A 15,461-nucleotide genomic window follows, 5' to 3' on the forward strand; every position below is an offset into this window, starting at 1 on the left:
CCTCAACTCGCGCGCAGGAATGAATGAGGAAATGAAGGAACAGGTGAGTTTTTATAAAAATTCAGTGGGTCCCACATTTTTTTTAATTATTTTCTCTCTCTTCTTCTTCTTTTCTTTTTATTATTATTTTATATTGTTACTGTTGAGGCGGCGGACAAAGCAAATTCGTTTTCTTCTTCTTCTTCCTTTCTTTTCCTTTCTTTCTTTTTATTATTATAATAATAATAATTTAATAATATTTTATTTTTTTATTTATTTTTATTATTTTTTATTATTTTTTTATTTTATTTTTATTTTATTTTTTTATTTTTTTTTTTTTGCATACCTTTTTTTTTATAATAATAATTTAATAATACTTTTCAAAATTTTTATTAACCCAAATTAACTATTAAAATTTAAATTGGGATGTTACAGCATATATGTCATACATCTCTAATTTGAACTACATGAGTTGACCCACAAGAGATTGCTTATTTGTAAAAGGACATACATGTGAAAATTGCTTTGCTATCTCCACGAAATATATGAAGAGTGAAAAATATTTTTAAATCCAGAAGATATGTATAGGGATAATGTTTTAAAATATTATATAAAGGCAAAGATTTATATATAATCTAGTTGTGAGAGAATATCAATTTGTAAAGGCATTGACAACAACAATATTCAAGAATTGATACATAAGTTCATGGCATCGTGACTCAAGAAAACTCTAGAATAGTGAGTGATATTGTTATCAGAGAAAGTAAAATTGTGCTGACTTTTTTTCCTTAATCAATGTTTTGTCTCACTGGATTTTCCTGAGAAAGTTTTTTATGAGATAGATTTAATAAATATGAAGATAATGTATACTCTTTTTTCTTCACTAGGTTTATTCCACTGAGTTTTTTTTAGTAAAGTTTTGATGAAGTATAATACCTTGATATCCAAAAAGAAGTGTTATGAATATTAGAAGGTTTTGTGGATGTCTATACATTTATATTTTCCAATATCTTTAAGTTATTAATATCCTATATATTTAATTTAATTTAATTTAATTAATATGTTTGTACCTTTAAATATAAGACACCTCAGTCATACTTTATATATTGAAATAAGAAAACTCCCAATTCTCTCATTTTTTTTATTTTCTTATTATACTTTTCTCTTATGTTTCCTCCTCTCAATCTCTATTTTTACAACATAAATAATAAATTTTTTTTTAGATTAAAGCAGTATCCTCGGTTGGTGTGGGGTTAGAGAATAATTTTGTTGGGAATTAAATTACTTAAAGAGTGATAACCCCTGCCAATCTGTGCTGAGAAATTTATAATTCTTATTTTTCAGGTTTTTGTGCCCGCGTACTCTGGCGGTTGAGATTGGCATTGGATTCGGCAATATTTAAAGGGCCGGTTTTGAACTGCTCATAAAGGCCCAAACATGCTTCCTTAAACGAGAAAGCATAAAATATAACAGGAAAGGGAAATATCCCGCCAGAGCCGCATTCAAAACCTTTCGAAGTTCAAAACCGTTCACACTCTTTCCCCTTTGAAAACTGCAAGCGAAATAAATCAAATAATAAATTAATAGTAATAATAAACAATTGACTCAGGTCAGCTCCAAAGGCATGTCAGCTCCGAAACAGACTCCAGCACCCAGTATGAAAAGGCCTCTTACGTGGCTCATCATCCATATTTCACGAACATCGCCGTCTTCGTTGGCAACCCCACTCTTCCCAGTTCCAGCAAAGCCAATTTAATTTTAAAAAAATACGGCAAAAATCATTAAACTCCATAACTCCAGCAAAATAGCTTCCCTTTTCCTCCTCCCACTGTTCATTTTCTTCTTCTCCTTCACCGCCTGCTTCCTCGTCTCGTTCCGTCGCTCTGCCGATAGGGTTTCTGAACCTGAATCAACAGCCAGGGTAAGCGCACCGCCTGGTCCAATGGCCACCATGGAGGGCTTGATTGGCCTTGTCAATCGAATTCAGAGAGCTTGTACGACTCTCGGCGACTATGGAGGTGACTCTGCTTTGCCTACACTATGGGAGGCGCTTCCCTCCGTCATCGTCGTCGGTGGCCAGGTTCGCTTTTGTTTTACCTTTTAACGAGACATTCTATTTGCGCTAGAGACCGTCCTGCTGTGCTCTGTTTCTGTCCCTTTTCGCTATATGAGTAAGTTCATTCACATGAGCAAGAATTTACCTTTTTCTTTGCTTTGGCATGCGTTAATACGGAATGTAGAGCTCTGGAAAGTCATCGGTGCTAGAAAGTATTGTCGGCCGCGATTTTCTGCCCAGGGGATCAGGTTAGCTATTGTCTATTTTTAATGGTTGCGTACTCTCTCTCTCTCTACGCACACACACACACTCTCTCTCTCTCTCAATTTCATATGCTCTTTGGCTGTCGATAAAGTGAAGAAGAGACGGATCCTAGAACCGACGAAATTTCTTTGTTGCAGTTTTAGTCTCTAGTGAACGATGCTCGGCTCTCCTTAATTTTTGACATTTTAAGTGGTTTTTAGGTATTGTAACGCGAAGACCCTTAGTCTTGCAGCTGCACAAAATAGAGGAGGGGCTGGGAGAGTATGCAGAATTCCTTCACTTGCCGAAGAAAAAATTCACAGATTTCTGTATGTCTTACGTGACTTGTTAATTTTTATGAATATGTTTTTGATTTTCCCTCTGAATCTTTATTAGTAGTTCAAAGTGACTAGGAGGAATAACGTATAAAGTGACCTGACTCTTATGTGTAGCTATGAGCTTGCATCAATATGTTTTCTGTAACCATTTATTTATTTTCTTTGCACTGATTTTGAGTTTGTTCTTTGTTTGCTTAAATACCTTTTGAAGCTATGGTTCGAAAGGAAATTCAAGTCGAAACTGATAGAATGACAGGGAAGGCAAAACAAATCTCCCCTGTTCCTATTAATCTCAGTATCTACTCCCCAAATGGTATGCCAACAATTAAATTTTACTTTTCATGTAACTGCTGTGGATTTCTTGGTCTCATTTTTTATTAACATCTACCGTAGGTATTAAGTATAAAATTGTAAAAAAATGAAACTAATCAGTTCTTTTCTACCTTTTGTGGCTCTGAAGAGTAAATAACTGCGTAACATCTTCTCAACAAAAGCCAGGGCGTCTGTTATCAAGACAATCTGCTAGCTGTGCCAAATGGCCATTTTCATTCCGCAGTAGCTAAAGAATGTGAACGCTTTATTTCCGTTTGTTTCCCTGTTTTTTGGTCGTCTAATTCCTTGTTTTTTTCCTCCTGTTTTGCCTTTCATTGTAATTATCTTCTCTCCTGTCTTCATGTTAAGTGTTTCCAATATTTTTCACCTTCCCAGTACTCCACTATTTGAATAACATTAACTCAGAGAGCTTGAATTCTTTGGGCTTTCTACATATCCTTTAACATCTGCACGTGTTCATGATCCTTATTCAAGTTTGTCTGATGATAATCTTACCTGTCTTCTTGGTAGTTGTCAATCTAACACTGATAGATCTGCCCGGTTTAACGAAGGTTGCTGTAGGTATGCTTCTAACCACTTCCTTTTCTCAACTAAGCATGAATTTCTGCACGTTACCAGTTTGTAAATGAGATTTTTTTTTTTTTTAAAATCTAGAGGGACAGCCAGAAAGTATTGTTCAAGACATCGATAAGTTGGTTCGCTCATACGTTGAGAAGGTGGTTGAAGGATTCTTCTCTACACATATACACTGCTGCTGCTGCTGCCACCACCACTTATTGAAGAGGGAATTTTGCTCTTGTTGCATTTTCACAAAAAACTGGACTTTTTTTGTCATAAAAACTTGATAGTTTTAATATGACTGAACAGAGAAAAGTAATGCCTACTTGATGGCTTTACTTCTAACTTCATTTCCTTTTCTTAAGAAACTTCATTTATTTTTTTTTAATTAAATATTAATTCCTTTGGACAATTTACATATTGCTGTTTTTCTTTCAGTTCTTAGAATTTAAACAGGATGATGAATGAATATTGTCATGGACACTTGGGGGTCAAGATTCTAGTCATTACAATTTACTTAAGCAGATGTGGATGCTCTTTCAATCATTTGCTGCAATTTGATGGCCCTAAAAGTGTGTACTTAGTGTTTTCTCTTGGTATCGCAGCCCAATTGTATAATTCTGGCGATAACACCAGCCAATCAGGACGTTGCAACATCAGATGCCATTAAGATGGCTAGAGAAGTTGATCCTACAGGTATGCTTGTTTCATCTTGTTGGTTGTTAGCACTCCATCTTGAGTATTTATTTTCCAATTTTTCTCATTATGTCCTTGTTCGTTTTCTCTACAATAAATCTGTAATGTTTTACTTTTAGGTGACAGAACATTTGGTGTGTTGACAAAGTTAGATTTGATGGACAAAGGAACAAATGCTTTGGAGGTAAGAATTGAAGCTCTGAAGTATATATCACGAATATAATACTTAATCTTCTTAAATCTACACGGACACGGTAATAATTACTATGGTTGTAATTTTTCCATTTGGTTCGTAATGAAGGTTCTCGAGGGAAGATCATATCGGCTTCAACACCCATGGGTGGGAATCGTGAATCGTTCACAGGCAGATATTAATAAGAATGTTGATATGATTGCTGCTCGGCAACGGGAGCGTGAATTTTTCGCCAGCAGTCCTGATTATGGGCACTTGGCCAGCAAAATGGGATCAGAATATCTAGCAAGGCTTCTCTCAATGGTTTTTATTGATCATTCCTTACCTTCTTTTCCTGGCGATGGGATGGACATTTTATCTGCTTCCTTTTTCTTATAGTTCTTTATAAGGCTAATTGGTTACTTGTAGAATTGATTTGGTTTTCAGCATTTAGAGTCTCTGATAAGAGCTCGGATTCCTGGAATCTCTTCTTTAATTAATAGAAGCATTGACGAGCTGGAAGCAGATTTACGCCACCTGGGCAGACCAATTGCTGTTGATGCTGGGGTCAGGATTATCTTTATTTTTATATCTATACATTCTATACTACTTGTATCGGTGTATGTAGTTGCCAGCAAGGCGGATTAATTTTTGTCAAATTTATTTTGATCTTTTCAGGCCCAGTTGTATACTATTCTAGAATTATGTCGTGCATTCGACCGGATATTTAAGGAGCATTTAACTGGAGGGTAACTAACTTCCTTCGTCTACTGTTACTGTTTAATTTTCTACTTATTTCGAATTCAAACGACCACTATTTCAGGTGGATGTCTGAGTTCATTCTTTACGGAGAGACACTTGTAACAGTTTTTTTCCCCCCCCAGTGATTCCGAGAATTTTCATCATTATTGCGTTATAATTTCTTTCGGGAACAAATTTTCTCGACTTCATTGCATTCCTTTGTCTTAGGCGACCTGGCGGTGACCGAATTTATGGAGTTTTTGATCACCAGCTTCCTGCTGCGTTGAGAAAGCTTCCCTTTGACGGTCATCTGTCGTGGCAAAATGTGAGAAGAGTTATTTTAGAGGCAGATGGCTACCAACCTCATCTAATCGCCCCGGAACATGGTTATCGACGCCTCATCGATAGCGCACTTAATTATTTCAAAGGTCCAGCTGAAGCTTCGGTGGATGCTGTAAGTGCTTATGAGCTACATACGTTTTCTGTTGTTAGATCTCTGTCCAGTTCGTGTCTCCGTGAAAATGATCTTGTCTTGTGTCGTCTTAGAAACCGACAATAGCTTTGACTACGGACTTTACAACTTTCAGCTTTCCAATTGATGAAAAGTGATCTATATATTGAATTTTATAGATTTATATGTCATCGAAATTTATTTTACCAACTTCTGTCTTCTACACCACTGGTTTTGTGGCAGATTCATTTCATACTTAAGGAACTCGCCAGAAGGTCAATTGCAGAAACGCAGGTTTGAAAAAGGGAAGGGGTGGGAAGCGAAATAAGGAAGTGGAATGAGGGAGTGGCAGTTTTCCCAAGCAGTGTCTAATGTTAATCGTTGAAATGATGCAGGAGTTGAAGCGCTTTCCAACTCTGCAAGCAGAAATAGCAGCAGCTGCTAATGAAGCGTTGGAGAGGTTTCGTGAAGAGGGGAAGAAGACAACCTTGCGACTGGTGGAGATGGAATCTTCATACCTTACGGTTGATTTCTTCCGGAAACTCCCGCAAGAAGTCGACAAGGGAGGAAACCCTGCTCCCTCCGCCGACCGATATGCTGAGGAACACTTCCGCAGGATTGGTTCAAATGTTTCATCTTATGTTGGGATGGTGTCAGAAACGCTGAGGAATACTATTCCGAAGGCTGTGGTTCATTTTCAAGTGAGGGAGGCTCAACGATCTTTACTCGACCACTTCTATGCTAAGCTGGGTAAAAAGGAGGTATCTAACTCGTTATGCTTAGCCTGCCACCGAATCAAATTATTTTAAACTATCATTTGAAAAGAAAATATTATTCTTGACCAAAAAAAAAATTAATCCTCTTATGAATTGGGATTAGGGTGTGTTAAAAGGACTTAATTTTCCTAAGTGATCGACAAAGAAAATATGGTTCAAAATGGTGAAAATATTATATTTCAGGGAAGGCAACTTGCGGAGCTGTTGGATGAAGATCCTGCGCTGATGGAAAGGAGGCAACAATGCGCCAAGAGGCTCGAGTTATGTAGGTCTGCTAGAGATGAGATTGATGCAGTTTCATGGTCGAGATGAGATGGAGGTTTTTATAAAACAACCATTAATTCAGTCATTGTCTGCATATATTTTAATTTTTTGTTTATTTATTCATGTTTTGAAGTTGGTAGATAACGTGAAATATGCGTGCGTTCAAAAGCTTTTTTTTTTTTTTTTGCTTATTTATTCATGTCTTGAAGTTTCGTGGTTATTTGTTCAAGTGAGCAGCTTAACTAGAGCTAAATGAAAATTGAGATTTGGACATTTTGTATTTTAAAAAACTAAATGCTTCTCCAAAAAAGCTCTGGTTCTTTTCTTCCCTTGGCTTTTTTTTTTTTTTTCCTCAATGCATTTGTTGTGTAAGTCTGTATTGTGAATTCATGATTTCGTTCCCGCATACATCCCTACGTTGGTGCAACTCATCTCATTCAAGTATGCTTTTCTCCTCGAAAACCTCTCACACACTCGCATTAAAATTATGAAAAAAAAACAAATTGAAAAATTATGACAAAAAAAAAACATAAAACGGAAAAAATAATCACAAATCATTATAAAATCGAGAAGGAAGCAAAATATAAGTTATTTAATTTTTTATAAGTGCATAAAAAATAAAGTGAAAATATAATCTAATAAGCTAAAATGGTTCGATTTGATCTATTTAATTTTGAAATTTTAAATTTGTAAATTGAATGAAATTGATCAATCAAAATTTTAAGAAAAAGAAAATCAGATCAAATCATTTAACTGAATGGACCAAATCAAATAAATCAGTTAATTTTATTCGATTTGTTTTTGTTCACTCCTTTTTACTTGCCCGAACAGTGTGCAAAAACGTTCTTTAAAACGATTTATATTGTTGCAGTTGAAGACAACAGGAGTCCTGTCACACGATTGTTTTCGGATCACAATGGTAAATAATCACTACAAAAAGAATGTAATTATCTTTTGGGATTGATCCCAGCCAATCCATATTAATCAGGCATCATAGCATGAAATTGTGTCAATTCACAATCAATCATAACGAGCAAGGTTGACTAGAATAGTTATCGCTGAGATGTGAATGGCTCCTCCGCCCATAAATAAAGAAAAAAATCCTGTTGACCATTCGAGTAATCTAGGAATTTTGCTACTTATTTTTGCCTAGAAACTTCTGCCGTCTATTCATCAAAGCTACATAGTTCATTGCCTATGAGCACTAGCTTTGTCAAGTTCTTCCAAAGCTGCCCATAGTTTTGGATCGTCATAATCCTTTATCACGAAAGCAGGCTTTGCTTCCCACAGTAAATGCTCTGGGTTTCTGGTAGCCAAACCTACAACAGGCATCCCAGCTGCCACTCCAGCTTTGATTCCTGAAACGGAATCCTGTGACCAAAAAAAAAAAAAAACAACAACAACACGCGTGTCAGAGCCTGATAAGGAAAGCATTAATCTATGAATGGAAAATCACAAGAATGCAGACCTCGAATACAACAGTGTGATCCTTGGATGCCTTCAATGCTTCAAGACCCTTCAAGTAGGGATCCGGATGAGGTTTAGCATGCTCACATTCGCTTCCAACAATGACGGCTTGAAAAAAGTCTGTGAGGCCAAGGATAGATATCATGAGTTCTGCATTTGCTCTTGGAGCGTTGGTAACTGCCGCCCGCTTCAAGCCACGTTCTTCTATCCATTTCCTCACTTTGTAGAGCCCATTCAAAGGCTTCAGTTGCTCAGCTGCCAATCTGGCTTGTCCATAAAATAAATTATTATCTGAAGCATTCAAGATAAACCCACAATAAGAAAGAAAGCAGATATTACTTCCGGAACATGGCTTCCTTATCGTCGACAAACTTTAACCCCCGTTCCAAATCACCAGGAAAGAGAGCCATTGCAATATCATCGTTGTGTTTTCCAGCAACAGTTTCAATAAAGAATTCCTCTGTTATTGGATTCCCTCCGTTGAAACCAATCTGATCACCACCAAGCTTCTATTAGTTTTGTAATAGCTATGGCCATTTATGAATATGATTAGAGCAATAGTACAATCAAAACCAATACAAAATCTAAATATCTGCCTTCTAAATTCTCGTCTAAGAAAATCTACCTCTTGAAGCATTTCTCGGAAAGCATAATAGTGGAGTGGATCAGAATCACAAATAGTTCCATCAATATCAAACAACACTGCTTCAAGGGGAGCGAGTCTGGCCAGCGAACTGTTGCTGCAGCCACAACATAAAGGCAATGAGTGGCAAATATAGAGAAGCTAGCAAACTAGTAGATAGGAGGGTTTGGTTCATTGCAGCAGTAGCAAGTTAATTGATATAGGGTATAGTGACTGATTATTGTATATTTCTCACATGGAAGGGCAGTGACTTATAAAACACTTGAAACACGATACAAAAGCTAACTACGGAATTGATAGACATTTGCGCCTCTAATGCATCACAAAATCTTTACAGGGATACAATTGCGTTGCATAGAAAGCCACTCTGTCTGATACCATTGCAAACTGGCAACCCGACAGAAGCTTATAAGCTGCCTGATCTCAGTTTAACATTAAAGCAACTTATCAACGCAATAAACATTCCTTCATCAAGTTCATAGAAAAAGTTCAGGAAATCCAGATTATATGCTGTAATAATGATACAACAAAACTACGTTGATAAGTCACCGAGCTATAAAATAAATACTAATATCAGAATTAAAAGGCAATCATATAACACAAGCCCCAAAATTGATCTAAGATGATCTATCATGTGTTCCCATCACACAGGTTCTCTCCAGCATCAAAATCATTAATGTATCAACAAAACAGGACTTTGTATTGATTTCCAAGATGAGGAAAGCTATATGATTAGTGTTATATCGACGCAAAATTAATATGATATTGAAGAAAAAATATAATATCGGGACCGAGGCGGAAATCCAATGATAAAAACGACGAACAAAGACAGTGCCGCTGAAACGGCAGTGCCCTGATCGGTCCATTAAAATAAAATTTTGATTTGCATGTATATTGGAAGTCCTCAAGAGACATGGCAATGAAGAAGGATCCAATCAGGCTGTCCGGACTACAGATTGATCCATATACAGTTTATATTGGATATCAATAAATTTCACGGAGATGAAATGAAAAGCGTGACTGACAGTTCCTTAACAATTAAAGAACGACTGAATCAATAAATTAACACCAAAAAAGAAATTTCAAAGAGAAATTCAGAAAGAAGCTTCATGTGCTTCTATCAGCAAGAGGGGAAAAAAGTTGCAATAAAATCAAGTATTGAATGACGAAGGCTCGCAAGAAATGTAAAATGAAAGCCAATATCCAAGAGCATATATAAGCAAGAAGGAAATGCAAAATCCACGCTATCAGTTTGACAAACTCCTTTTAATGCAGAGGTAGACAAGAATTAAAGTTTTATAATCTAAACGCTGCTGCAAATGATCGTATTGAGGGAAAATCGTCACCTCTCAGAGCAATTCTCCAAAGACGCGGTCATGGTTCATCAAAATGTTCCCTGCCAAACTTGTTTGCGCAATTCTCAGAGAAGCTGGGCATATAACGTCATGAATGAACAAAGCGAATCTGCCAGGGAATCAAAAACCAAGTTTGGCGGAGATGCCACGGCCTTATTTATTTTAGCGGGGAAATTAATAAGTTGGTGCTCTAATTTTAATTTATTAAAACTCAGTCCCTAAATTGTTAAATTTTAAGTCGATAAATTCAATTTCTATGATTGCAATCCAAGTTTTAGCTATTTAAAATATTAATTTTTAATTTCTTTAAAAAATACTTTAGCCTTTATATTATTTATTTTAAAAATATAGAAATAAAAAATTTAAATAGATAAAATCATAAAAATTGAATTGCATTGAACTTTTTTGCCCAAAAATTGCATTGAATTAAAATTTAGAAATTGAACTTTACTTGGATCAAAATTATATGTATGGAGTTGCATGGAACCAAAATTCAAGTTAAATCTTCTAAAGTTAGGAAAGGTGAATTTTGGTGAAGACTTCTTATATATATACATTTATATATTTCTCTCATTTTGTTATTTTTATAAAATATAAAATTTTTTCTCTCAAAGAAAAAAAAACCTTTATAGAAATTCACCAATCCCAATTTTAAAAGATTTAAACCTCTTTTTTCCTACAAATGAAAAAATTCAAGACTTTTTTTCCAATCTTAAAGTAGATGGCTCAATTGGGGAAGATGATAGCAGTAGGTGTGGTGGCATCTTACGTGACTAACACCTCCAATGGGTTTGTGGTTTTAGTGGTAAAACCAATTTCATACCCTTTACTATTGTTGAATTTATTAATCTGATAAATGGATTGAACACATGCTAGTTGAGGGATTTCATAGACTGAACAATTATATGAATTGCATGGAAGTCATCTACTTGATTTTGAAAGGAAGTAGTAGTGAACATTCCTTTGCGAACATTGTGGAAGAAGCAAGATCTCTCTACCATAAAGATTGGCTTCTTGATAACTCACAAATATAGGAAGGAGAATGCACAAACACATCTTCTCAATAATTATTCTCATAATTTAGTCTCTAACTCTGTAATATTTGATCAACTCCATCCTTTTTAGCAGAAAGAGAAGGAGGACGAACGATCTTTTGTCTTATTATTTGTTATTATTTTAGTTAGCAATGTTATTCAGTTCTATTAAAAAAAATTAATTTTTTTTATTAATCTCTTCCATTCTTTCTATAAAGGTTCATTATCACTAGCGCATCAACAAATAGCCCAATACAGCGACTTACTTTCATACTTTCCTAGTTCAAAATAATTGTATTCAAATCAGTTTATTCAACTAATTTTTCGTAATACAAGATTACTAAAAATTGTGCAAAGAAATAAAAACAAATTTAAAATATGTTTAGTTGAAGGGAATTAGAGGGAAAGCGCAGGCTCCCTCCCCTCATTTAGCTTGAAAAATTTGAAAGGAAGAGAAGTCCCCCGCAATTGGAGTATTTTAAAGGTGGCTAAAATTTTTAACTAATTTATTCTCATCCTTCTTTTTTATTTCATATATGCCCATAGCGAAAAAGGAAAATTATTTTCTTTATGTCAGATTGTACTTCACTTCTAGACTTCTCCTGACCTTGCTAGATCTCGTCCTGCTGTGGTTGGCCCAGAAACTTCATACGAGATCATGCTCGCTGCTTGTCGAAGCACCAGTGGGAAGTTCTTGGATTTCATCCACCTGAGAAAGTGGAATGGAGGACAACAAATTGGAAAGTTGATTTGTTTCGGTAAAGATTGGGGGAAAATGATTTTAGATAAAAAAGGTGATTGGAAAGTTCAATTGGTTTCAGAACATTTGTGAATTTAAAAAATTTAAAGAGTTTTTTTTTTTTAATTTCGGCAGAGTTAGATTATATTATTTAATTGTCCAACATATAATCCCATTTCAAATAACTTAATTTTTTTAATAAATATTTTTGCGTACTCATTGGTCATGCCCGCACATTTAGAATCTTTTTGTCTAGTTCTCCACTGTCTATCTTCAAAGAAACCCGCCATGAAAGTGAATGGCTGTGCTCTTTTCCAGTCCGAACTTTCCACGAAACTTGAGGCCAGAAAAGTCTCCCACTAACCCAAATTTCTAGCCACCCTCTTTGACACGTCAATTCCAATTTTATCATTTTTTCTGTTTAGCCACCAATCTTTCATCATATTATTAGATGACACTATTATTTTTGTGATGGAAGGCAGTTTGACCCATTGTTTTGTTTAAATGAAGGTAAAGGAAGGAGTTATTTTAATAAAGGGAAGAGGAGGGAAATGATTTTAATATTATTTTATTTAGTTTAGGAAGGGAGAGAAAAAATAATAATACCAGAACCATAATAAGAGTCTTATTGTCGTATTTGGTTTTTATTTTCACTTATATAATTAAACAAATATAATATATTATTCATAAAAATTGTTTAAATGATATCGCGTACCAATAAAAAGAGTAAAAAACTTAAATGTAGAATTTCTTACTAAAAATGTAACATTTGTCATATTATTGTGTAGTTTAGAAGCACGCAACAATATAAAAAAAAACTTATTTTTAAGCTTATAACTTTCAAGAATCAAAGGCCAAACTAGGTGAAACACTAGACAAAGCTAGATGAGAAAGAGAGAAGGAATGACAAGGGATGATAAAGGAAAGAAAGGAAGATGAAGGGTAAATTGTAACATTTCAAAATTTTAATCCAAAATTTATAAGTTAATTAAGGGTGAATTAATAAAATTAGTAAACTTATTAAGTTAACTATGTTTTTATATAATTAATGGACCTATTAGATCATTATGACAACTTTTGGATGGGCTATGATAGTACTTGGGTCAATTGCAGCCCCAGTAGAGGCCCGAAATATAGAGTTGGGTTGTTGAATTATTTGGCACAGTGGAAGCATGGTGCATCAAGGTGAACAGAGCCAAATTTCATTAAATCAAATGTGATCAGCATTCGAAAACAAAAGGAGGGAAAGGAAAAAAAAATTCAAAGAGTAACAAAGAAGAAGATCTGCTAAGGCAACCCCTCACTACTTGGGAGATTGTTTGGATTTCTTGTAATATGCTCCTTATTATACCTGATAATTTAATCATAGAATCCTTAAATCAACTACTATGATAGAAAATAAAGAAATATAATTAAAAAAATCTATCACAATAGAAAAATGCCTTTATCAAAATTTGAAAAACTAACCGTGGTACAAAAGAGTTTAACTAAACATTTGAAAACCCTACTATGATTATAAAAGCAATTTAATTAACTCAAAACATTAACCATGATAGAAAATATTTATTCATACACTCAAAGCAACTATCATGGTTAAAACTAATTAATCTTGATTTCAACAATTATCTATAATAGAAAAGAGTTTGACTTAGCTTTAAAAAACCTATCATGAATAAAAGATTTCCTTTTAATCAATCACAAGGAAAACTATGAAAAAAAATGTCTAAACCTATTAACATAGTTAAAGAAAATAAACCTTTAAAATTTTAGCTATTAAAGCTATCTCAAGTGTTCACAACAAATGGCCTTAAAGCAAATGAAGTCTAAATCATATGACAACAATAAAGCTCAATTTCTATTCTTAAATCACTTTTCATGGATATATCTTTCACGTTCTAAAACATCTTTGCACTCAAATATCTTAACACATGTGGATTCATTTAAATAACCACATGTAGTGCCAACCACGAGTAAGCAATCCCAACAACAAGATATTAATAGTATCAAGTATATAAAAATTATTAGAGTATATGTGCATAAGCCCTAAATGTGGCAACATATAGTAATTCAACACAAAACAAAAAAAGAGGCAATACAAGTCCATGCAAGACTAAGCCTTCAGAATTTTCAATGATGGATTACCAAATGAACGTTCACCTATAAATTGTTAAGCAACGGAAGGTAAGACAATGTCTTAGTAACCAACAGTCTTACCTACCATACACACTAATACGTGCTCGTAAGGTACCAAGAGGGATAGTTATAAAACATTAACCATTCAATCAATCATCATATGACAATATATACTAATCATACATATCACGATGCAAGAACATTAATCACCCTTATATTCTCTTTATTTCCTTCGGCTGAACTTATAGGCTAAGTCAATGTCCATGTCACTGTTTACTTAAACAAGCTCCTTAATTAAGTTGTGTGGGCAACTGAAGCTCACAAGACACATAAACAAACCATGGGTTCCCCCTCAATGAATAAGTAAAGTGTTATAGCCCTAAAATAGTCTCCTCATATAACAAGCAGAGATGAGTTAAGGCGGTGTCCCTTATTGAACAAGTAGGACATGAGTAGACTAGCCATTAAACTTCATATGGTGGCCTTACCATATTGTAAAAGAATACCTTATCGATACAACTCTGAAGAGCTATCAGCACCAACCAAGGTCAACTCAATAGCATGCAACTCACCATATTAATCACGTGCATAAATCTTAAATATCTCATATCACATGAGCATTCATTTCAAAATTATAGTACTCATGTACAATTTGAAATCTAGTTCATTTTCAAGCCAATCATTGTATTATTATTCCACAATAGTTTTTCAACACAAATATAAGTCCTACATGGCAATTTCATATATCAAAGTAGAATTTTTCAAACATAGCTCATGTTCCAGTTTCATCAAACATACCATAAACTTTTTAATAACTCTTACCAAATTATACATTTCAAAAATAACTCATAAACACGTACTAGCATGCACAATAAGCAAGAAAATGGTTATACCTCTTGCCAAAGCTAATAAAAGTACCACAATTCTTGAGAAGTCCTGTGCTTAGGATTGTAATCAAAAAAGTCTACATAAGTTGCATAGAAAAGGGGTAGACACAATGCCTGTACACAAGTCACGGTGCATTGCCCTTTTTTCTTGACTTGTTATTTTTCAATTGTTTTTGAGCTTTTCACTCTCGTGAGGTATCCTATGTAACATCTTCAAAATTTAATCCTAATTAACTAAGCTTGCTTAAAGTAATTAAGTTATTGATGTGATGTGTGGATAAAGGAGTCTAATTAGCACGATGAATTATGATTTCAATCTTAAATATGGGTTCGAAGCAAATTCAAGTTACCTGAATGTGAAAAGAGAAGAAAATTATGAAGGATATGGGTCTATGTCACATGCCATGGCATATAGCTCATCCGTCATAGGAAGATCTCTTTGTGCCATGAGCTATGGTGCTTGATGCATTTACCACGACCTATGGTAACTTTTCTATAAAAATAAGCATATCAGATGTAAAAAATTGGGAGGAAACAAAAGAAAAATGAAGGAGCAATGAAAGAGCTCTGCTAGGGCTTAGAGGATTCAAGAATTT

General features: G+C 34.5%; 2 protein-coding genes across 3 annotated transcripts; one reads left to right on the forward strand and one right to left on the reverse strand.

Annotated features, from left to right (window-relative positions):
- The first annotated feature begins 1,596 nt into the window (after positions 1-1,596).
- Positions 1,597-6,932, forward strand: LOC129322736 (phragmoplastin DRP1E-like). Its single transcript, XM_054969095.1, has 15 exons — positions 1,597-2,059; positions 2,220-2,283; positions 2,500-2,607; positions 2,828-2,929; positions 3,460-3,510; positions 3,604-3,665; positions 4,113-4,203; positions 4,323-4,387; positions 4,505-4,699; positions 4,823-4,942; positions 5,054-5,124; positions 5,345-5,570; positions 5,811-5,861; positions 5,963-6,328; positions 6,527-6,932. Exons 1-15 carry the CDS (start codon positions 1,922-1,924, stop codon positions 6,653-6,655), a joined length of 1,839 nt encoding a protein of 612 aa, XP_054825070.1. The 5' UTR covers positions 1,597-1,921; the 3' UTR covers positions 6,656-6,932.
- A 622-nt stretch (positions 6,933-7,554) lies between these two features.
- On the reverse strand, positions 7,555-10,222 carry LOC129322737 (haloacid dehalogenase-like hydrolase domain-containing protein Sgpp). 2 transcript variants are annotated; one of them, XM_054969096.1, is made up of 5 exons: positions 10,064-10,222; positions 8,700-8,814; positions 8,414-8,565; positions 8,076-8,337; positions 7,555-7,978 (listed from the first exon to the last, which is right to left on the reverse strand). In XM_054969096.1, exons 1-5 carry the CDS (start codon positions 10,093-10,095, stop codon positions 7,796-7,798), a joined length of 744 nt encoding a protein of 247 aa, XP_054825071.1. In that variant the 5' UTR covers positions 10,096-10,222; the 3' UTR covers positions 7,555-7,795. The 2 variants fall into 2 exon arrangements, with proteins under 2 accessions (XP_054825071.1, XP_054825072.1); XM_054969097.1 differs by having other exon boundaries at positions 8,700-8,808; positions 10,064-10,211.
- Positions 10,223-15,461: the final 5,239 nt, after the last annotated feature.

Source organism: Prosopis cineraria, unplaced genomic scaffold (genome assembly GCF_029017545.1).
Source record: "Prosopis cineraria cultivar Desert tree isolate PC_DT_omini unplaced genomic scaffold, ASM2901754v1 PC10, whole genome shotgun sequence".
In the NCBI taxonomy this organism is placed as follows: Eukaryota; Viridiplantae; Streptophyta; class Magnoliopsida; order Fabales; family Fabaceae; genus Prosopis; species Prosopis cineraria.

Bases quoted from the DNA above. Each gene is read 5' to 3' on its own strand.
- LOC129322736 (XM_054969095.1), top strand. From the start codon at position 1,922: ATGGCCACCATGGAGGGCTTGATTGGCCTTGTCAATCGAATTCAGAGA. The intron at 2,608-2,827 runs GTATGTCTTACG...TACCTTTTGAAG, and splicing joins GAAAAAATTCACAGATTTCT to CTATGGTTCGAAAGGAAATT. The intron at 3,511-3,603 runs GTATGCTTCTAA...TTTAAAATCTAG, and splicing joins TTTAACGAAGGTTGCTGTAG to AGGGACAGCCAGAAAGTATT.
- LOC129322737 (XM_054969096.1), bottom strand. From the start codon at position 10,095: ATGACCGCGTCTTTGGAGAATTGCTCTGAGAG. The intron at 8,566-8,699 runs GTAGATTTTCTT...GGTGGTGATCAG, and splicing joins TCCGAGAAATGCTTCAAGAG to ATTGGTTTCAACGGAGGGAA. The intron at 8,338-8,413 runs GTAATATCTGCT...TGGACAAGCCAG, and splicing joins AAGGAAGCCATGTTCCGGAA to ATTGGCAGCTGAGCAACTGA.